Genomic DNA, 23,810 nt, shown 5'->3' on the forward strand with positions numbered 1-23,810 from the left:
TATTCATTTACTATATAAAAAAATTTGGATACTGTCACACTTGAATTGTCTTTTCTATTTATCTGAATTTTCTGTTTACACTTTCGAAGAAGACTTATTTTAGCCTATAAAACAAACCAAGCTAAACGTATTGCTACATGGAAAATCTATTTCGTTTATTTTCTCTATGCAGGCTTTATCATGATAAATTTAATAATTTTAGCCCACATAATCATTGTTTGCTCAACAGTTGAAGCTTTCAGAGAGTTTAACTGATATTTTATTTCATTCTTTTATTGAACTGATTACGCATTCAGGTGCTTCAGATATTTACGTAATGAGGGGGTAGATCTGGGGTGATTTTTTTTTTTTTTGGAAAAAATTAAGAGATTGATGATGCACAAATATGCTGAAAATAACCAGTGTTGAGTGTGTCTGTGTACTGTATGAGTTTCACAAGCACCATTTCTTTATTGGTTGAAAAAAGCAAACCCACTTTGAAATGTCTGAAATGCATTTCAAAGTTCAAATTCATAGAAAGTTAGAAAACATATTTTGAAATTCACTGTTATACCAATAAATAATGACCATGCAACACAGTTATCTGATTACATCAGCTACAAAGATAGTTTTATTGAAGAATGAAGACTATCAACCGATTAAGAATAATCTTGATATGATTTTAAAGTGATTAACATCAGCATACATAACTTATATTTAGATGACAATATAAAAGAAATAATGTTATCATATTTTAATCTTTTGTTAGAGATCACATATTTCCATATGTCCTGTAGAGAATCTTTGATATAAAAATTCATTTTGAATTTTTTAGATAATTTTTTATGAATTTCATGATATGACACAGGATGCAAGAATTCATTGTATGCCTGAATCATAAATAGGATAAATGAGACATTAATACTTAAGCAATAAACATTTAGGACATAAAATTACAAATCTTCTCACAAAAACAAAACTAACATATATAATTATCTTTCTTGCAAGGCATCTGTATAAATATTAAGATCCCTCATGGTATGGTTAATTTAAGGTCACTCATCTTTCACCCGTTGTAGCAGAACACCTGTGCGGCCGTTGATCAATAGGAAAATGTGACAAATTCTTCCCAAGTGGAGTAAGGGAAAGGAACAGTCATCCGAAGCAGCTTGGAGTATTAGATAAAATTGTTTTCTGCGTGATCTTTATTCTACGTTTCTCATACAAATGTTCCTTTTTCTTCATCCTGGGCACGAGGGATAACGCGTGGTGTAACCATGATAAATACTAAATAGGAAGGTCGTCAGTAAAATTCTTTTATAGAAATTAGTTTTTTTTACACAATTATAAAAATTAGTTATTCAAAATGTTAATGGATATTCGATAATATTAAATCAAAAGTTATTAACACAAGTAATTTCACATTTAAGTCTCTTAACTAAAATAAAATATAAGATTTGAATATAAGATTTGATTTTCCGCTTGAGTCAAAATGGATTAACCTGAAAGTTAGGTGTTAAACAAAAAGTATAGATATTTCTTGATTACACAAAAAGAAAAATCAATAATATTAAGAGTCAACGTTGTGGGTGAATTATTATAAAATCTTTTGTATTTTGTATTTTTTTTATCAGTTCTACCGAATTTGATACTTAAATGTAAAAAAATAGTAATTCAAAAATTTATTACCAATTTTAGTAGTGAGAAATTTGGATTGTTGGTCTCAAGTTCAAATTTGATTGTTATTATACATATAAAAATAAAAATACATTACTAAAACAATTTGAATGAAATTAACCTTATCATCCTAAATTCATTTTTAATTTTTTGTTCTTCATCAATAATATTATAAGAAATGAGTGAAAAAAGAAAATAACATTGAAAGCTAAAATGAGTAAATGACACCTTTAAAAAAAAAGTAAATGGCAACTATTTTGAAACTCATTTTTTCTCCTTACACACGAAGATTTATTACAGGATGGAGGGAGTATGTCACGGCCTGTGCTCAGCAAGTGATTTAGGAGCATAAACAAACAACATCAAATGAAAAATGAATCTCACAAAAACGCTACTAGCAACAATAAAAAATTTATAAATCACTAAACCACATTCTTCTCATCCATAAAACACATTAGACAATCCACTGAAACATTGTAAATCCCAAGCGCAACGCGCACTTGAAATCATAAAATTCATTAATACAATAATCCCACTATGGCAAGCCACATTGGATCCATATTATCGGTAATACATATCCAATCAACTACCACATCGCTACTGCCATCGCCTATTCGCCTGGTTGTTGCTTAGATGTTTCCTTGATCTCATCTCCAGCATCGTCCTGAATATTAAAGGCAATTCGAGTAAAAAAATTAATAACTAATTATTCTCAAATCAATGTGCAGCTGAGACAGAAAAGAATGGAAAACATTCCACTCCAAAATACTCCATGTCTAAAAGCTGTCAACAGCAACATAAAGCATAGGCAGGGTAATGCATTAGAAACAGCTTCAGTAAGTATGAGGATAAAACTAAATTAGCAAATGAAGAAAAGCTCAAAAGCCTAACTCCTACACTACTACAGCGCACCAACAAAAACAAGAAAGATGTTAATTAGTAAGCTTGGATTTGTACCTAGAAGAATGTACAACCAAATAAGTTTAGTAAGCCTGGCTCTTACAAAAGAATAGCTTATGGTGTAGCTGCTCAGCTTATTAAAGAACTATTAATCATGGCCTGTTCCTTTACAATTTAATTTTGTCCAGCCATCAAGAATTAGACAACAAAATTAACAGATTACACAACATACATGAAAAAAAATCTACTTCAAAGTCTACAGTTAAACACATAAGAAATATTTACAATATACAATAAGAGAGAAATAGAGAGAGAGAAAGAAACCGTGATGTCTGATGTCCACAAAGTCAGATTGTCACGGAGAAGTTGCATGATCAATGTACTATCTTTGTATGACTCTTCACCCAATGTGTCAAGCTCGGAAATTGCCTCATCAAATGCCTGCCATAGTCAAGCATATTTCACTAATCATCAAAGAGAAGAGAAAGCAGAATAGGGGAATGCAATGCATCAAGGAAAAAAAACACATCATAGGCATAATCCATCAATATTGTCAAACAAGAAAACCGTAAAATGACCAAGGAATGAACAGTATTGAAATCAGTTTACCAACAAAATATCACTGAAGACTGAGGCCCCACTCTATAACACAAATACAAGATTTACTTATTTGGTCCATATGTCTGCATAATCTTTACATTTTAGTCCCTACACCTAAAAGCTCATTTTGGTCCTTCTCAAACACTTTAATCCATTTTAGTCTTTGCCATCCAAAATTGTCGGGACTAAAACCAATGAAAGGTGTATGTGAAAGAACTAAAACGGATTAAAAAGTGTATGTAGGCAGTTTCTATGCGTAGGGACTAAAACATAAAGATTTAAAGATGGTGCAAGTTCAGGGACCAAATGAGTAATTCAACCTAAGTACAATTTAATCGTCAATGAACAATGGAGACATACAAGTAAAAACAAGGAATTGAAAAAAAAAAAAACAAAAAAAGCCTTTAGATATACCTGCTTGGCAAGATTACAAGCACGATCTGGCGAGTTAAGGATTTCATAATAGAACACAGAAAAGTTGAGAGCAAGTCCCAGCCTAATGGGGTGAGTGGGGGCCAAGTCAGCAAGAGCAATATCCTGCATCAAGTAAACACAAGTTTTTAAGTTGAGTAAATCAGTAACTAGCAAGTTCTAGTAACAACTACAATTCCACAAAAGCAATATATAATTATATATACCTGAGCGGATTTGTAAGCAAGCAAAGTACTCTCTGCAGCCTCTTTCCTCTCTGCCCCAGTCTTGAACTCAGCAAGGTACCTGTGGTAATCACCCTTCATTTTAAGGTAAAAGACTTTGCTCTCGGGAGATGCAGCGGAAGGAATGAGGTTGGACTCAAGGAGGTTCAAAATCCCATCACAGATCTTGCTGAGTTCAGCCTCAATTTTGCCCCTGTACTCCTTTATAATGGCCACGTGGTCCTCATTGCCCCTGCTCTCCTCCTTCTGCTCAATGGAGGATATGATCCTCCACGAAGCCCTCCTCGCACCAATCACGTTCTTGTAAGCCACAGAGAGGAGATTCCTCTCCTCCACCGTCAACTCCTCAACCTCCACAGTCTTTGCAACCTTCTCCATGAACTCAACCATCTCCTCGTAACGCTCGGCCTGCTCCGCCAATTTCGCCATGTAAACGTTCTCCTCCCGAGAAGAATCCGCCATTTCTCAGATTCGCAAATCTCACCGCTTAACCCTGCAAGATAAATTTCACAATATTACGCAATTCATAATTAAGTGACAAGTGTGTGTCACACGTAATCATAGGTAAATATTCATAATACTACATAATTGATTCTAGATCCAAAATTGATTTGAGTTTGAGAAATTGAGTATTTTTTGCCCTAAATAAATAACACTACACTCAATTTTATCATTAATTTGATTTTAGAATAAAAACATTCAAATATAGATTCCACCACTTCACAATCAATTTCACTAAAATACAACACACAACACGATCTATTTCTCCAGTGTTTTTTTTTATTCTTCGCGGGAAGAAAAAAGAGGAGAAAATACAAATATACGAAATCGAGAAGAAAGAAGGAATAAATGGGAATCGGAAAGAAGAAGAAGAATAAGCAGTAAGAAGTGAAGATGCAGATCGGGAAGAAAGAAACCTAGGAGAAACAAAAATGAGAAAAGAATAGGCGCAATCGAAACCCTAAAAAGAGATGATGAGGTAAGAGAGAGTGGAGAAGACGAACCTGAAGGAAAAGAATGCGTAGCAAAATGGAAGAGAATTGAAGGCGTAGATATAGGAGAGGAGATGAAGAAGGGGGAGGTCCAATGAGAAGATGGCACGTGGTGGGTGGCGGGGATTCCGTGAGAAGTGGGAAGCGTTGACCGTTGTTGAGTTTGTCTTGTTAGGTGGTGGGGCCTAGCTTGCCCTCGCACTTCACGCTGACATGCTTTTCATGTCTGCTTTGCCTTTCTTGTGTTTTCTTAGTATTTCAGATTCTCTTTGGCGTGTAAAAAGGCTACTCTCTCGGTTTTGAATATAATCAACAACAACAAAAATTAACTTATGCAAGCTCAATTTGTTCAAGTTTATTTTATTAAAATAAGTAATTTTTCCATAAATATCTTTTTAATATGTTTATTTAAATTATTTTTATTTAAAATAAGTAATTTTCTTTTTTTTTTTTCGAAACAAATTTTATCTATCTCTTTAAAAAAATTGATGTTAAATAAAATTATGCTACATTGTGATCCTTAAACTTCATTTAGTAAATTTAGTTATTCATCTATCAACATAAATCCTCTACAACTCTACAAATTTGTCAACATAAATGAAGTTTTGCTGGACCGGTGACTTTCAGATTATTATCACAATGCTCTAATCAACTTAGCTAATGAGCTAATTACATTATAAAATAAATAATGTTGTTGTACATAATATTAAAATTTTTAATGTATATTTAATGTGCATGTAAATTTAAATAATAAAATTTGTAATAATTAATTTTGATATAAATCATACGAATTATTTAATCCATATATTTTTTTATAAATAAAAAATATTTATTATTACAAAATTTAATATATATTAAATTTTGTAATAATAATAAAAATTTAATGCACAAATGAGTAATTTAACCTATTAATAATTAAAAAATAAAACTTCAAGGAATTAAAAAAAAACCAACCAATACGGATGAACTTCATCCATATAAATCATACAGATGAGCTTCATCCGTCTAAAACATGCAGATAAAGTTCATCCGTATACTTTATACAAATGAACTTCATCTGTATAAACCATATGGATCAACTTAATCCGTATGCTTTATACAAATAAACTTCATATTTATGAAGTTGATTTGTATATGAAAAATTTGCTTACGGATCACAATTTAATCAGAAAAAACAACTTAAAAAGGAATAACAAGTCAAGAGTATTTTGGACATTAATAAAAAATAACAATAGTGCTGAATATACCTAGCAACACCCTTAAACTTCTCAAATCTCAACCCCCACCGAAAATTTACCCGTCCGGTACTTTATTTTTTTCTTTTCCTTTATTACTACATCAGGTTTTTATAGGTATGTATTAAAGCATATAGTAGTATCATTATTTTAATTCATCAAGTTATGGTTATTACTAAATATATATGATCACAATAAATTTAAACAGAAGTCCCTAGAGACTCTATGATTCCAAGCATATAGTAATACTAATAATAAACTTCTTACTTCGGTACGAAATTGCTTTGAGGATCACAGTCACAAAAGCTGTCAAAGTCATGTCAAAATTCTTATATCTATATATAGCATTATAGCTAGTGCTAAAACAATTCTAGTTTCTGCAATTATGTGGTGAAAATGGATGGAGCAGAGTGCTAATTAAACATTATGTTGATTGTACAATTGTCATGCTTACAAGTTGTTTACTTGAGCGCCGACCAAAAAAAATGGATTTAATCGAGTGGTTGAGCCTTCAATGGTCTACGCTTTAGATTTACTTTTGATAGGAGATGATGTAGAGGAAGCTGACTCAAGATGAGCTGAAAGTAGAAGTAGTTATAAAAACATTTCAATATTAAAGTCAATGAATGAATCAGTAGTGTAATGATATATGGAAAAATATGTGTACATGGTGGTCCTCTGTATGCTATATTTATAGGGCTTAGGTAAGCACCAAAAAAAGAAGAATTATAGGGCTTAGGTGCGGGTTAGTTATAGTGAATACATTTGCACATATCTATGAGGCTAATCCTCTGCAACGTAAATTCCCTTAATTGCGAAATATTTTAAAGCCTCTACTCTAGCATAACAAATATGTCAGGTCTAAGAATTATTTGGTTTGAGAGCATAGAGCATTTGTGTGCAATGGACTTGTTCACCTCAGAAGTGCATTCAAAATGGCCAGCGAATTATCAATTATCGTGGCTGTAACCACATTTAACCTTTCTTTATCTTGATCATCTGTTATGGTGAAATTATTATCTATAATTCCAACTGATCATGAAACTTAAATAGAAAATATGCCTTGAACTTGGTAGGTCTATACCTCTCATCTATTTCTTTCACAGTTTCAATCATCTACTTTGTAGTTCTAATTCAACCAAACCAGATGCAAATTTAGCTTTGTCTCTTAAGTGAGAGAGAATGAACGTATCTACTGTTGATTTTCTCATTTTACATATCTCATTATTTTAGGAGAGCCAAATCCACCTAATGCAGCTACTTTATCTTCTACATAATTTATGCATACTGAAAATTTTACATTTTCTGCTCAAGGCAGAAGGTGAGAATAAGGCCTTGCCAGCTGCCGCAGTTCAAGTACATAAAAGATTCTCAATTGAATATGTTTAAAACATATCAAGCTTCAACTATCAAAATACTGAAAAAATCATTCAGGGGCAACACGAATGACTTGCTTACCAACGTTCTTGCCATGGAAAAGCCCAACGAATGCAGCTGGAGCATTTTCCAAGCCTTCATTCATGTCTTCAATATACACAATCTTTCCTTGCTTGTAGTAACTTGAAACATCTTCCACAAAGTGCGGGTATAGGTGCAAGTAATCACTTCGCAAAAAACCCTACATTTTGATGTGCTTTGTAATGAGGTTGAATAAATTGTATATCCCTATGGGCTTGGAAAGGCTTTGCTGAGATACCATTCCACAAACTGCAATTCTACCATGAATCCTCATGTTAAGGAGTGCAGCATTGAGCATATCCTCGCCCACATTGTCAAAGTAGATATCTATGCCTTGCCGGAAATACCTATCATGTGATCCAGGATAAATGAAGTTTCCAGTTTTGATTGTGGAAGTCATGAAGGAAAAGACTGAGAAGCACTAATATTTGGAACCTTCTCAAAACAGTTTTTTTTTTAAAAATCATTTCCCTTTCCTTAGACAATAGCTAACAATTCAAACTTGTATTCTTTTCGAGCTTGTTACACACCTTTGTAGAGCTGCATTCAAGTCTAATTCTTCCTTGTAATTAAAAGCTTCATCGAATCCAAGCTTGTTCTGTAGAAGGTCAATCTAATATAACAGATTTAATGAGAAAATGAACAAAAATAATGGGTTCTAGTGTTTGTGTGTACATCCATGTGTGTCTAAATGGCAATACTTCATATATTGTATACATGAAGGAATAACTAATTCAAGAAGAGTTGTTTTTTTTGGACAATCATTATACGATAAATAATTAGTGAAATTCACCTTTTCCTTTGATCCAGCACTTCCAACTACATAGCAACCATGCAACTTAGCAAGTTGGCCTACAAGCTGACCTACGGCATCAGATGCTGCAGATACAAAAACATATTCTCCTTTGCTTGGGGTGCAGACCTCATAAAATCCTGCATAAGCAGTAAAACCTGGCATTCCTATAAAAGTAAAAGGAAAATTGAAGGGTTAATTATTTGTAAAACTGGAGCACCACTAGAAGACTGGAAAATGATTTCACTTCCATACACAAGCCAGAAAAAATAAAAACACAAAGCCTATGGTAAAAGGATATGCAAGGTTTTAACAATTATGCCATAAAAAAAAAAAAAAACAAACAAACTAAGGAACTCTCTAAACTAGAAGATTCGCTCTATGACAACCTCATAATCTGAAAATAATAACTATGCAGAAAATAGTGCTTAAATAGGCTGAAAGAAACTATCAACACTTTGAAGTTATTGAAATCTGAAAGTATTAGCACTCTATTAGAGAGGCCAATTAGTGGATGAAGGCCATGCTGGGCGTAATATAATAATATATGGAGAGATTACTCTGGAGAAGAAGGAACAGGTTAGAAAGGGAAACTGTGGCACGCGGGCAGAATATTCTATTCTGTTATAAATGCAAGAGCCTTAGACAGAGAATTCAGATCAATTATCTAGAGGGAAATTAATTTTATTTAATTTCTTGGTTGTAGCTGCGAAAGAGGATTCAGAAAATGATTCCTAATTAGATTGAGGGTCCATACCAAGAAGACCGACATGGAAGGAGAGAGGAATGGCATGATCTGGGTGAATTCTTCGGATGTGGCTATATTCTTCCCAGGCTTGTAATTTGGATTATCACACCGAATCATTCAAGTGCCTTCATCATCAAAATAACACACAATTTTACAGATGGTGCATAGTGTATATATAAATGATTTGAAAAGAGTTAATTAGTTAGTTAGTTACCTGGTGGGATCCAAATGCAAGAGGAGAACAAGTTCAAGTTCAGCGCCACACAATGCAAAGAAAACAAAAATGTTACGTTATGTAATTGTAGTACAACCACCTCATGACTTCCACTAGATAACACCCTCCACGCGTCTGAGTTGCCACTCGTGGATCTGCAAAACAAAACTACACCCGTCTTCCTTTATTTACATTTTTTTTAGTATTATATGGGTGGACATTAATGAAATTCACATAATTTTATCATTTTTAATAAATTTCAGTTAATAAAAAAAATTCTCAAAAGTACGTATTTTAATCATTTTTCTTTTATTTAATAAGGTTACTATAATTTTTGTTCAACAATACAAATATGTTAACAAATTGTGGTGCCTACACTTTTTTAATTTTTATTTAAAAGTCATCTTACTTTCCACTATTTATCTACAAATTGATCAAATTCACTTTTCGAGCAAATTTTTGTTTCATACTTTAACCTTGAATTTAAGATTTTACTTAAAATAAAAATATACTACTTTTAAATCAACAACTTGAAAAAATGAGCAAGTTGAATAATGCATCCCGACCTCCAATGAGTTTAAATTTGTTAATTGTTAATATAAGATTTTTTTACATTATTAACTAATTAAAAATACTTTAAAATGTAATTATTGAAAAAAAAACTCAATAACTTTAGTTTAAAACATACTAATGCTTCTTAACTTATTTTTGTTTTAAATTTAAATTGATCTCCTAATTTTCTAAAATTCCAAAATAATCTCCTTATTTAATTAATCATTTTCAATTTTTGAGCATATTTTTTAACTTCTTTTTATTGATTTAAGACATAAAACTAAACCCATTAAATTCATCTCCATGTAAACCAACTAATATACAGAACAAAAAAAAGATAAACAAGATACAAATTAAACAAAGAGTTTCTGAGCAACCAGAAAAGTGATTAATTAATTAAATATAAGAATAAAATCATACTTTAAGGAAATAAAAATATATTCAGATTTGCAGATACCAACGATGTAGGTACACGCAAAGCAAACATATCTTAGCTTATTGTAAATTAGTATATTGCATAGCAAACTACAGGTCATCACAGTAGTGCAGACTGTGCAGTAGTTTTTCTCCATCAGGCACCTGACGTAGTCGAAGAATACCAAAAATTAAAATCTTCCTATTTTAAAACTATATTAATTCAATGCCATCGACGTTTCATACAAAATTACAAAGATGATGCCATCTTGGGACCTGGGGTTGCTCGTGTGTGTGTGCGAGTCAGGGAGAGATTTGCTGGTTAAAGCAAGCAACTTATCAAAGGTAAAGCATTCTTTCAACTAATTTTCTACAAAATAATTATGCTTACAAATTTCAAAAGGAGACCAAAATTCAGCCATGGTACACTTATATGACAGTGTCATCGAGAGAATAAAAATAAAATGGGAAAAAACAAAACCCAGAAGCAATGTTTCATTAGAGCAGATTAAAAGAAGCGAATCATAACAATCCCAACGAATGCTGCTGGCACACCCTATTCAAAAGAGAAACTTCGAGTGAGAAAGAACACTTAAGTTGGCTTCCGCATGTTACGTCCAGCACGAATTACTTCGTCCACCACCAGTAACTGAGATACTATAACTGGCCTGTATAGCATATGTACAGATAAGAGAAAAATAACTACATAATTGTAACCAAGCCAACTTAAATGAAACTTATTGTTTTGGTGCAATGGAACTTTTTAAATGGTTATCCTAGAGTCTAGAGATGTGATTTTGGGTTCCAATCATTATTTACTGTTAGCTTAGATGGTCGAAAGAGAGATGTCACCACCGTGCAAAACATATGCTCATTTCAATTTAGACTAGTGATTTCGTTTGAAACTTTATTATATTATTTTATTTTAATTTATGGATTGGCCTAGTTTTATTCAGAAAAATAAACAAAATCCAAAGCACACCCATCATGAGCAGGTAAAGAAAAAAGCTCCAAGCTTATGGTAATGTTTGGATGGGAGGAAAGAAAATAATAGAGAGGGGAAAAACAGATAAAAATGTATTTCTTTTGTTTGGTTGGAGACAGTGGAAAGAAAAGAGAGAAAAATTGACTTCTAAAAACAAAAATTCACATTTCTCTCCTTTCACTTTCCCTTCAATTTAAATTTCAAAACTCTCTTTCCTCCCTCACTTTCTAGTATTTAATGTGATCCTAGTTTCAAACAAACAACAAATTGATGGTGTCAATTGTTCAAGATTCAACCATACCCTGAGTTTATAATTTGGCGCTTCACAGAGTAGTTGTCAAAAATACCCTCCATTGCAGGGTCTATAGGTTCTCCTGTGTTCAGGCTCAACCCCACAATATTCCCTTTGTCATGCTCTCCCTGATACAGCATTCAGCAAGTACAATATTGCTAATCAGTCTTCTACTTCCGTTCATTCACAATTAGGGGAAAGGAGACAAGTGGAATAAATTTAAGGGAAGTATACCGTAAGGGCAATAATCACATCTTGAGTGTCAAGCCCAGAGTTTTCAGCAAGTGTCTTAGGCACCACAAGAAGTGCATCAGCAAAAGCCTCAACACCAAGTTGTGCACGCTGTTCAAGGTTATAAATATCAGTATTGAAAATTGACATGTGACAATTAAAGAACAATAAAAACATGGAAAACCAGAGACACTCATTATTTACCCCTTGAACTGTTTTCTTAACTTCATTCATCAGATATTGTCTAGCAGCAACTTCAAATGCACCAGCACCCTGATCATGGGAAAGAAAATTCTCTTCAAGTCTATTACAATCACAATAAAAATAAAGTGCAAACAAGAGTTCTGTATTGAAGGATATATGAATTCTATAAAGTGCTATAAAAGAGTTAGCTGCAACTGCTGTGTTATTGCATGTATCCAGCTTCCTTGTAGTTGTACTGGTTTCTTTCCTACTATTAACTACTTGAAAAAAGTGGATTCAACTAGAAGCTCAAAATTATTCAATCAACTATGGAAACATATCAAGTTATTAACCTAAACATATGTAAAAGCACATTTTTTTTCTCCCAATTAGATTCACTCATCAACACAAGCACACAAGAGAGTATAGACATGCACCTTATTACAATAATGTCAGATCAAATATTCTGGCTCTTTTTATATAACTCAATTAAGGACTTGCTGAAAGCATGTCAAATTCTACATTCATCTTTCCTTGATTTAAATCAGAACTCCAATAATTATCTTAGTTTTTGTACTAAGGTTAATCAAACCATGTGTGCATTTTAGGGAACATCTGAAAATTCATTTGACAGAGGAAAATACCACAAGAAAATAAAGTGAATCAATAGCATGGGCATGCACATAAGAAAAGAGGAGAAAAATTGTACAATACAAGTATCAAAGTAATTGATTGGCTCAGAAAAAGGTCTTACTAAGACAACAGATTCATCTTCAAGGGTATTCTTAACAGCCCTCAAACCATCACGAACAGCATCTTTAATCTGAGCTATTGTATGGTCATTAGGACCTGTATCATCATGACAGCATTGCAAATCATATCATCTTAAATCTGTCAGTGCCAATAAAAAGACAGTGTTGTTCCAAAGACATAAAGCAAACATCATGAAAAGATAACACTCCCTCTGTTCCTATTTATAGGACCCAAGTTTGAAATGGTGCTTGTTCCTTTTTATAAGACCCAACCTATAATGTTTCATGCATTAATTAATTTTAGACTAGAAATACCCTTCATTAAACAAAGAGAATGAATTAACAAACAAGTAGAAGAGAGGAGTATTAATAACAAGGATAGTTTTGAAAAAGTTATAAATTTAAGACAAATTTATTGTTATAAACTAAATTAACCACTTTTCTTAATCTTGATGAATTAGGTAATGGGTCTTACATATAGGAACGGAGGGAGTAAATAGTAGTACAGAAGGATCTGCTTAACAAACTCACAACAGGTGCAAGGAGCCAAGGTTACCTTTAATCAAGATTGTGCAGGAAAAAGGATTCTTAACATTTTCTACGAATGTATATTTCTCTTCACCAAGGACATGTTCATATACCAATCCTGCCCAACCCAGACATTCAGGAGTCAAATCATCTACAGAGTTTACTGCCTCCCCTCCACAGGCCAAAACCAATCTTTCCATGTTTCTCCTCTTTGCTCTCCGAAGAGCAATTATCTAAAACACAAGGACAAAATATCAACATAAGGAAAACAGGCTAGGGATTATGTTAATGCTTCTGAGTTCACTTCATATTACATAAGCAATGGGTAACTTGTGTTGTGGGATATTCTAACAGTTCCATTATTTTCAGGTATGTCATATTTTTCAACCAAAGACACTCTTTGGATGGTGTTTGAAATCCCCAATTAGGTTTGATAAACATTATTCTAATGAAAAAAACTTAAATATAATGGTATGTCACTTACTCCTTCCCTTGCAAGCAGGTCCAGAGATGGGGGATCAATTCCTTTTTGATTGAGGACAACAAAATTGCTATCATTACCAGAACAAACCTGCATACACACAAGTATGAAAGTATTTAGTCAAGAGCAGTCAAATAAAATTATTCTTATTATGGTAACATAACAATGGCCGAATTTTAGACCAGAGAAACATGTAAAGATAAATACATACAAGAGCAAAATATTTTCTACCTTATTCTTCAGTTCAATGATTTTTTTAACTTTTTCATCAACCTGTCGTCTTTCAGCTGCAACCATAGCTTCTCTCTGTTCCGCACTTGAGTAGAAAAAGCCTGAGTTTACTTCACTGAGGAGAAAATATTGACTTCATTAGTCTCACGGGCTACATACAATACAACCAAGATAACTAATGAGTTCAGAAAGGCTAGACATCTGACACTGAAAAACCACACAATATATACAGCATTGACCGAAGTGATATATAACAGTCAATGCTTATGTGAGTTGAAATAATTAAATTTATCATTAAAAAGCCTGCATAGAAGAAATAAACAAAATAGATTTTCCTTGTAGTAGTACATTTAGGCTTGATTTGTTTTAGGTGAAAATCCTTTTTTTCAGAAAGAGCAAACAGAAAATTCAGATTAATAAAAAAGACATTTTAAATGTGACATCTAATTTTCTTATATAGTATGAATACTTGATTTGTTTCAGGTTAACTAAGCCTTCCTTAGTAAGACAGAGTAAACATAAAACCTACACTAATGAGAACATGTAATGTCATGTGAGCATACTCGTTACTATACAACATCCACATATTGATTTGTTTAAGGAAGAAATCGACAAATATCAGCTTGATTACCTCTTCTCATACTCCAAAGATACATTACATGTCAAGATATAGCAGTTTTCTGCACGTCGCTTCATGTCAGGGTGCCTAGAACCATGATCAAGGACAATACCCTCAACCTAGAAAAACACAGAGGAATGAACTCATTGGTGCAAGAACCACATAGATATTGTATAGGTAGACCCAGTACGTAAGCTGCACTATAATAATACAATTACAAGTGAAGTAAGACAATGGAGTTAAGTTATAGTTAAATATGGGTTGCTATTTGCGTTATTGTAGGATGATGAATACTGGCATTGCTGCAGTAGCAATGATATTCTAACTTTGTCTAAAACTGTTACTATAATGAAAAGGGAGCTCCCTGGTAAACTAAGTTGATTCCTCATCACATCCCAATTTTTACTTGAGTAATATTAAGTTTAGAATTTTAATTTTAATTTGCTACCAAAATATTGATGGAAAGGGAACAACATATTAAAATCCTAGATGTATACAACACATGTATGAAATTCAGGAAAATCATCAAAGTGCAGCAAAAGAGTGGCTACAATCATTCATAAAATATACCAAGCGTGTGTCAACATCAAATTTGTGTCGCATATGCATGATCTCCACCATAAACAGATCAATTTCTTCCTCAGGCTTCTGAATACATAAAACCTGATATCATAGCAAAACACAAACACCCAGCTGTAAAAGGTCCAGGTCCAATAAAAAAACAAAATCTACTAGTTCAAATGACCAAACAACATGCAAACAAAAATCTCATATTTACAAGGATTCAAAATAAATGTCAACACTTCAATGTGTACTCACTGCATCAACAATTATATCTGTCAATTGATCTGCAAGTGATTCGTACAACTGCAAATGATGAGGAAATATAAAAATAGTAAGAATATAAAAATTGTCCACAATATCAAAGTATGATAAAACGTCACCTAAAACAAAGATAAGACAAAATAATTTTTACCTTAGTCCGGACGGTTGTTCTTGCTACCATCTTGAGAATCTCTTTATCAGGCTCACCACCCATCACAACAGGAGTCTTAAACTTTTCAAGGAATTGCAGAGTTGCTCGCTTTGCAATATCAAAACCATCAACCAACACACGAGGATGCATACCTAGAATATTCATACATCATCTTAACATTAGCAGAGTAGGAAATGACAGAAAAGTCACCAAAACGAAAAAAATACTCAACCCTTTCCCCCCATTTTAGGGATATCTCTTTGCTCCTAAACTTACTATAGAATAGGATTACATTTAACACTTCTCTTTTGGTATACAGTTCATGGTTGTTTCAACGGCATTGCTCTTGCTGAAATGCAAAGAGCCCTTCCCATTTATACTCTTGTGTTCTCATGTCTTTTACAAGCATAGTCCTTTTTTTTTTCTAAACCTGTTTTAGAGGATATTGCATCTGTCATCACCTTACTCGCATTTTTACGCTTCTCTAAATCTCTCCCTAACTAACTATAAAAGAAATACCACTTAACCACTAAAAGCAGCAAAAAAATTAACAGTGGTTCACAGTAATAAAACCACCAACAAAGCTGGATTTAGAAAAATAGTTACACATTAGAGTGTACAGCTACAAACACACACAAAGAGTACCAAGTGCCGCAATGCAAAGAATAGCTCAATAAAGAAGTAAATACAAACACCAACAGAGTGACAAACTCATTAACCTTCATCAATGTAACGCTCCGATTGTTTCATAAGCTCGCCAATGAAGATGACAGTAGAAGTGGTGCCATCACCACTAGCATCATCCTGCGCCACAGCCGTTCTAGCAATCATAATCGCCGTCGGGTTTTGGATTTGCTGAGAACACAACAAACAACATCAACAACACTTCACCCTAACGGTTTTCTAGCGTTCGTACTCGTAGATCTCAATTAATAAAACTAAAAACCAGTGAAAAATTATAAAATCTTAAAAAAAAGTAAGAAAAAAAAACTAACCATCTCTTTCAAGAGAGTGTTGCCATCTTTGGTAAGCTTGATATCACCAGCACCACCAACGAGCCTGATTCAAAGAGAGTGAGGGAAAAGGAAAACATAAAAAAAAAAATGAAATAGAGAGAGAGAGAAAGAAAGAGAGATACATTTTGATGGTTCCTTTGGGACCGAGGTTGGTTTTGAGGACATCTTGCAAACCCTTGGCGGCATTGATGTTCATGTGAAGTGCCGCCGATTTGTTCAGCACTTCGGCGTTAGGGTTCAGCACTCGTAGAGACATCTTCGAGAGAAGCAAAAGTACTGCGAGTGCTTGGTTAGAACTTGAACGGAACTAGTGAAAGAGAGAAACTGGGGTTTTTTCTAGGGGTTTCAGTCGATGCAACTCTGAATGAAACGGCACCTGATGGGTGCTTTATGTTTATGTTTATACGCCCGAGCCCAAATACGCATTGTCGTTTATGCGGATAGTCTCTTTTTTGTTTTGTACACTTTTTTTGGGCCTATCCAACATGAGTGGTATGGCCACACAAATGTCTTTTTTTGTGTCTGTGTGTGACCAAATAACAAATTTAGGTCTTATTACTATTTAAGTCTTATTCTATTGACAAAAACATAAATAAATTTAGGTCTAATACTATTGACAAAAAAAAGTATTCCTAAATTACTAAATTTTTATTAAATATACGTATTTTTTTTATTTTTTTATAATATTGGTCGGTTAAATTCATTAAATATAGTATTAATTAGGTTAATATTGTTATATTTTTAAAATTAGTGTATGTTATATCAGTTTTATTATGATTCATGAATCATGGTCATGTGTCCTGTTATTCGTTGAGAAATTCAATGGACCTAAGTCTTTTTTTTTTATATCTCATTTGCAAAATGGAAATGGATTATTTTGGCTATAGATTGAGAGTAGTCGCATATTAGCTTTGTAGATGATTGCCAGCTTGCCTTTACTAGCATTCACACATTGCCATGTGCTTGATTTAGGATTTCGGGCTATATTAGACATGTTTCTCGTGACGTTTTGAAAAATATGGACCATCCAAATGGTTTAGCTATAACCTATATTGGTCTAAAGTTTAAACTCATTCTAGACTCTAGTGGTACATATACTAATAGGACCCAACCTATCAGTACCTTTGCCTTGATTGTTTTTCATGTTCAAATTATTGAACCAATGCAGGTTCTTGATCATTGACAATTTGACATAAAATGTAGATAGGCGTCTTTTAGCTGAATGGGCATAAACCGTGAAGGTTGGCACTTGATACCAATCAATTAGTAGAGCCAATGGTTGTAGTTTAACTTTTCTGTAGTTGAAGTTATGCACTCTCTCTTTATCCGCTTATGCGTCTCAGAACACTGCTTGGCAAGTAATTTACTAACTAGGATGATTCGATTTCACTTTGGATTTATTTGAGTTTATTGTCATCAGCAGTTTGGAAGAAAAGGGTAGCATTAATTAGTTATATGTTAGGATTGAAAGTTCAAACTAATTCAGATGGATTATGGCCTTTAGTTTATTTAATATTATCTTGCTTTAGAACATTGAACGCATAATAAATTGTGGTTGAAATGCTGTGTAGATTTTACTCCACTCCTGTTTATGATGACTACTTTGTCTGCCTTTGTCTTCCCTTGAATTTCTTTATCCTGCGCCAACTTTAATTGTTGGTTCATATCCTAGATTATTAGTATTTTTTATATCATAATATTAGTATCAAATATCAATCAATTTTGTTCATTACTAATCTTTGTCAAAGAAACTGATTGACCATTTTCAGTATAGTTTTCCCTCTAGCCACATTTTTTCCATTAGCAAAACTAAAACATGATGTAAGACTAAGATTCAAGGGATACTAACCGAGTTCCAGCTTGACCAATGTAATGTTGGTAGATTATTAGTTTATTCAGATGCAAGATTTTTTTAATTCATGCTTTCGGATTAAAAAATATTTTAATCCATAACCGATATTTTCGTATATGGGGCACATGCTGCTTTTGCCTATTCTTGAAATCTGTAGATGATTATTGATTGTGTTTCCTTTTTAGTTCTGTAAGACTTTCTTGTGCACAATGTTTAGGGCCTGCTACTAAGTACTAACTAGAAGGAATAAATCACTAGTTCATAATGTTGTGTTAATCTGTGTGCTTAGTATAAAGGATCACTCACTTAAGATAAAGGTTATATATATATATATATGTTTGGTTTAAGGAAATATTCTCTATTTTTATTAATAGTTACAAAAATGTCACGTTTTCACTTTAATTTCTGGTTTGAAAGAAACGTACATGAAATGATGAAAACAATATTTTGTTGTTTGCATAAATCTTCAACTGTATCCTTAGCTAAAGTGAATAAATATATTATACATATCTAAAGCACTCTGGTGAGAGTGTCACTTTACCTTTTCACCGTTTCACACTGGTTTTATCTCAATTCTGGCTACACACATATGGATGGAGATGGTCAAAAAGGATAAGAGAAAGGAAGGAATAATTAACCTAAAGAATAAAGATGAAAAGCCTTTGGCATGTCAATGGGTTTTGAAATTTGACAGGCCCATATGGATCTATATAGATGAGAAGAATCTTGACTGTTACCACCATGAAATTTTATGTAAGGTTAATATGACACCTTGTTTTGTACGTGGGTTCCACTGCAGAATCTAGTATAAAATAAAAAAATATTGTAATTGTTTGGATTGGAGGTACATCTCCACGCTTCAGTTAGATCAGTGGATCATGAACCTCCACGACGTTAAGTAATTGCATTTGCATCAGATTTTGATTCTTCGAATAAAATCTTCCAAATGGGACCTGATGAATATTTTAAACCTTTCCAGACCAAGGTAAAAAGCTCTAAGCACATTTACCTAATTAATCCTCTGCTAATAACCCCATAAAAAAAGACTAAGAAAATACTTGTAATAGTTACTACATGAACCACATTTGTTTTGGTCAAAAGCTCATTTTATAATTTCTCAATTAATACTATTTGTTTCAAAGAAGGCCTAACATTCCACTGAAATAGCAGCAATCCAAAAGCAGTATTCAGTTAATAATTACTTTCGGTTTAGACGCAACAGTTAAAGAATTGGTGGAATCCAACAACAAAATTTGATTTTTTTTTTTTTTTTACGTATTAGATGTATTTTTCACATGCATGATCAGTCAATCTTACTTAAGCCAAATAAAATTATTATATATAATAAAAATTTACTAATTATATATTTAGAATTCAAACTTAACACTAATGATTAATCAAGAATAGCGTTGTGCGTGAAAAAATGAATAAACACATGCATATTAAAGGGTATGTATCATATTGTGACACGTTCACAACAAGGTTTGATTCTTTTTGCCAAATGCAAGCTAGTTTACCTTAAATCATGAAATATATATGAAACTAAAAAAAAGAAGCAAAACGTTCGTACTTCTGCACTAGTAATTAATAACCTGTGCATAATCCAGTATAGTAGTTATCCGGCACTGTTAGTTGAAATAGGTAAACTTTGCAATGGTATCCAGGATGATTGTGCAACGATAAGCACACCTAAATATGAAGAATATATATGTAGAATCTGACCCAGCCCGTAGAGATTGAAATTTGTTCAAGATTATGGTGCTAAATGCCATCAGTAGTGTGATTCACCTTGTTCAATGTTCAGTACGTTTTAGCTAAATGTACACATGTCATTGACATTTCAATTTAAGACAAAACATGCCTCTTTTTTTTTAATCCAAGTGAATGTTCATGTTGGATAGCCAAACTATCGCGTCGGGCGTGAAATACAGTCAGAGCCTATGAAGTGCCAACATTGACATGGACACCAGACACGATACGGACACGGACATGTGGATACCTGTCAAACACATCAAACTCAACCTGGACATAAACGTGGGTGTCATGTCCGTGCTGGTGTCGTGTTGGACCGGACACGGTAAGGGGTTGAGGTGTCCGTGCTTCATAGATGAGGACCAACTCTACTTATTTTCAGGCCTAAAAAGCAAACTTTAAAGTGATTATTTTTTAAAATTAATAAAAGTAACAGAAAAATTTGAAACTTAACAAAAAAAATTGATAAGCTGAAATGAAAAGCACAATATAAATGATACTCCAAAAAGTTATACGGTCCAAACTTGAAGTATATATATTATTTTCTGTGGTCATGTTTACAAGCAAATCTAATATGGTTTTTATTTTTATTTTTTACCTTTTCACCTGTGACTAACAAAGTAGACCCTTATATCTTGTCATAACGAACACTTTTGGTGAAAAACAAGCGCAGTTTGCTAAATATTGCTAGATAGTAACTTTTTATAATTGCTTGACAAAAAAATCAGATAAATGAAAAATGTGTATGTATGTATGTTAGCATCCGTGTGCGCGTTGGAATAAGACATATTTGTAGAGAGATGCATAAAGTTGTTTTGTTTCTTTCAATTTATAAAGAAATAAAGAATTGAAAGCGACATTAGAATAATAAGATCAATGAGAATAGAGGGAAGGCATATTTGTAGAGAGATATGAGATATATAGAGAATAAAGTTAACTTTCCATTTGCATGTACTTGGAATTAGAAGAATATCCTTTATTTATTTTTTATTTTGGTAGTCTTTCTGTCTGGTCCATTCAGGTCCATTCCCATATCTTTCGCAGCTTCTAACACAACCATCAATTTGCTGGAATTATATATAAAGAAAAGGAAACAAGTCAAACACTATAAGATGTGGACTTTGGTCAAGATGAGTGAGTTGACGCTGGATTATTTATTTGAAGATTAACATTGATCAATTGACTAGAATAATTAATATATTAGCAGAAATACATGTTTTACCAGACCATATCAATCATAGTTACACAATTCTTCCATTTTGTGTGTGTGTACAATTAGAAAGTTTAAATCAAGACCACATGCAAGCTACTCCAATCTCCCACCACTAGGCTAACCAGTGCATTTACAAAGAAAGTCTTGTAATAATAATATAAAATGTGACTAATTGCATACTTACAGAAACGTGTACTAGTACCATGTACCCTGTACTCCACGTACCGTGTATCCGTAACTATGATATCAACTAGACCATCTCTTATTTGTGGATTGTAACAATCTAAGCAACCATTATTAATGAATAGAAGATTGCACAAGGATAAAGCAGCCCAGAAGTGACCTATGACAGATGTCCTAATTCACTTCACTTTATGGATTGGGTATCAAAATCTCAAACAGATAAGCCACGTCTAATTGTCAATATCTACATCCTTAAGTGCAGAAAAAAAGTCACAGAATTTATATGTCATAACAGCGGTGCAAGTTGCAACTCATGCTTATTACAAAAGTAACGCATGAAGTGCTGCATTTACCTCCATCATCAGATAAGAATAATGTTTATCCTGAAAACTCCCCTCATTTTAATCAGATTCTCCGTGTTCAATTTCACACTAGCTAGATTTCCAGTGTGCCTTAAGCAACAACAAAGAATTAATTTCACATAAGAAAAGAAATCTTAAATCTTAAATGCAATCCCGAAGAGACAAAATATTAAGATTTTCCAACTTCACGCGGGAATCTTTATAATAGCACATGGTTATGAGAATGAAACTTCTTCTCGACCTTCTTGCCAACTTGAAACCTTTTCATTGGCCCAATCCCTTTGTCTTTTTACTCTCTAATCTTCTATAAAAGGAGCAAATCATAACACCACTATGGCATCACACAGACTTAAGGAGAATTCGAATTTTCACTCTTCTCAATATCTTTACATGGCTGCCATTTCACTCAGGCACAACCCTCAAGCAAACAACACTAACCAGCAACGTGAAATCATCACTGAAGAAATCCAAGGACTCATAAGAGTCCACAGAGATGGACGTGTAGAAAGGCCATCGATTGTGCCTAGTGTCTCCAGCACAGTGGCATCAGAACGTGGTGTCACTGCCAAAGATGTTATGATCAACAAAGAGACCAATTTGTGGGCACGTGTTTATGTGCCAATAAGTGCTTGTCACTACTCAAAGCTTCTTCCTTTGCTTGTTTACTTCCACGGTGGTGGATTCTGTGTTGGTTCTGCAGCTTGGAGCTGTTACCATGAGTTCTTGACCAACCTTGCTTCCAAAGCAAACTGTGTCATTCTCTCTGTGGATTACCACTTAGCCCCTGAGAACCGTCTTCCAATGGCATATGATGATGGTTGTAATGCTCTCATGTGGGTGAAAAGAGAAGCTTTAAATGGCTCTTGTGTGCAAAAGTGGTGGCTGAGTCATTGCAACATGTCTTCCCTTTTCCTAGCTGGTGATAGTGCAGGTGCCAACATAGCCTACAATGTGGCCACACGCATGCATATGGGATCAACATCAAACACACCATTATTATCTCTCAAGGGTGTTATATTGATCCAACCTTTCTTTGGAGGAGAAGAAAGAACTTTCTCTGAGAAACATTCCCTTCAGCCACCCAATTCAGCACTCACTTTATCCGTTTCTGACACTTATTGGCGCTTGGCACTTCCTCTTGGGGCTACACGTGACCACTCTTATTGCAACCTTCTTGCAGATGGCTCGGTCAAGTTGAGAGATTTGAGGCTTCCATCCACTATGGTGTGTGTCGCAGAAATGGATATACTGAGAGATAGGAACTTGGAGTTCTCAAACGCTTTGGCCAAAGCAGGGAAAAGGGTTGAGACGGTTGTTTACAAAGGAGTTGGCCATGCGTTCCATGTGCTGCATAATTACCAGCTTTCCCATTCCCGAACCCAAGACATGATATCTCATATCAGGAACTTTCTTAACCAGTAACTCCTGTGTTTTATGTGTGTTGTTTTCTGTTCGATAGCACGTGATGACTAGGTAGCTAGAGTGGTAGCTTTAGTATCTATAGTTTCAATCCGTTACGTACAAAAGATTTAGAAGAGTTTGAGAAATATTTGTAATACTCAAATCTGGGATTGATAGGCATTTATGTAGCTGCTGTTCTGGGTGATCGATCACAACACTGGTTTCTGTAACAGAAAATCAACTTTATCTCATAATACAAAAAAAAAAAAATAGCCTTTTTGGTTTTTGTTAAACAGTAATATACACCCTCAATCCCCTTCCCCCTTTTCCTTATTTTACTGTTAATTTTTTTTTTTCTTTTCGGCTCTCTTTTCTGCAAACGAAGAAGGGATTAAGAAATAAGTTGAGAAATTTTGATAGATATGGTGTTGTTATTCCTTTTTGTACCATATTCTGTTACTGTTGTACCTAGAGTTAAGATCAGAATAGTCTCGCTGAAAGCTACTTTGACGTGCAGGTTTCAGTCTAATTGGAA

At 33.6% G+C, this 23,810-nt stretch overlaps 3 protein-coding genes and 1 pseudogene across 4 annotated transcripts; 1 reads left to right on the top strand and 3 right to left on the bottom strand.

The window, feature by feature from the left end:
* Positions 1–1,909: 1,909 nt before the first annotated feature.
* On the bottom strand, positions 1,910–5,019 carry LOC114423828 (14-3-3-like protein A). Of its 2 annotated transcripts, none has more exons than XM_028390726.1 (5): positions 4,817–5,019; positions 3,795–4,305; positions 3,571–3,693; positions 2,881–2,997; positions 1,910–2,320 (listed from the first exon to the last, which is right to left on the bottom strand). In XM_028390726.1, the coding sequence occupies exons 2-5, from the start codon at positions 4,272–4,274 to the stop codon at positions 2,267–2,269; spliced, it is 774 nt and encodes a 257-aa protein (XP_028246527.1). In that variant the 5' UTR covers positions 4,275–4,305; positions 4,817–5,019; the 3' UTR covers positions 1,910–2,266. The 2 variants fall into 2 exon arrangements, with proteins under 2 accessions (XP_028246527.1, XP_028246528.1); XM_028390727.1 differs by lacking the exon at positions 4,817–5,019 and adding an exon at positions 4,730–4,787.
* Positions 5,020–7,324: 2,305 nt separating this feature from the next.
* LOC114424400 lies at positions 7,325–9,415 on the bottom strand (annotated as a pseudogene).
* A 1,115-nt stretch (positions 9,416–10,530) lies between these two features.
* Positions 10,531–16,892, bottom strand: LOC114423829 (T-complex protein 1 subunit zeta 1). The gene is made up of 15 exons (XM_028390728.1): positions 16,635–16,892; positions 16,492–16,555; positions 16,216–16,351; positions 15,497–15,648; positions 15,340–15,387; positions 15,091–15,183; positions 14,533–14,639; positions 13,902–14,016; positions 13,674–13,760; positions 13,218–13,422; positions 12,664–12,758; positions 11,931–11,999; positions 11,730–11,837; positions 11,505–11,623; positions 10,531–10,886 (listed from the first exon to the last, which is right to left on the bottom strand). The coding sequence occupies exons 1-15, from the start codon at positions 16,766–16,768 to the stop codon at positions 10,811–10,813; spliced, it is 1,608 nt and encodes a 535-aa protein (XP_028246529.1). The 5' UTR covers positions 16,769–16,892; the 3' UTR covers positions 10,531–10,810.
* Positions 16,893–22,208: 5,316 nt separating this feature from the next.
* Positions 22,209–23,694, top strand: LOC114424567 (probable carboxylesterase 17). Its single transcript, XM_028391422.1, has one exon. It carries the CDS (start codon positions 22,265–22,267, stop codon positions 23,294–23,296), a length of 1,032 nt encoding a protein of 343 aa, XP_028247223.1. The 5' UTR covers positions 22,209–22,264; the 3' UTR covers positions 23,297–23,694.
* Positions 23,695–23,810: the final 116 nt, after the last annotated feature.

This window comes from Glycine soja, chromosome 8 (assembly GCF_004193775.1).
Source record: "Glycine soja cultivar W05 chromosome 8, ASM419377v2, whole genome shotgun sequence".
Lineage (NCBI taxonomy): Eukaryota > Viridiplantae > Streptophyta > Magnoliopsida > Fabales > Fabaceae > Glycine > Glycine soja.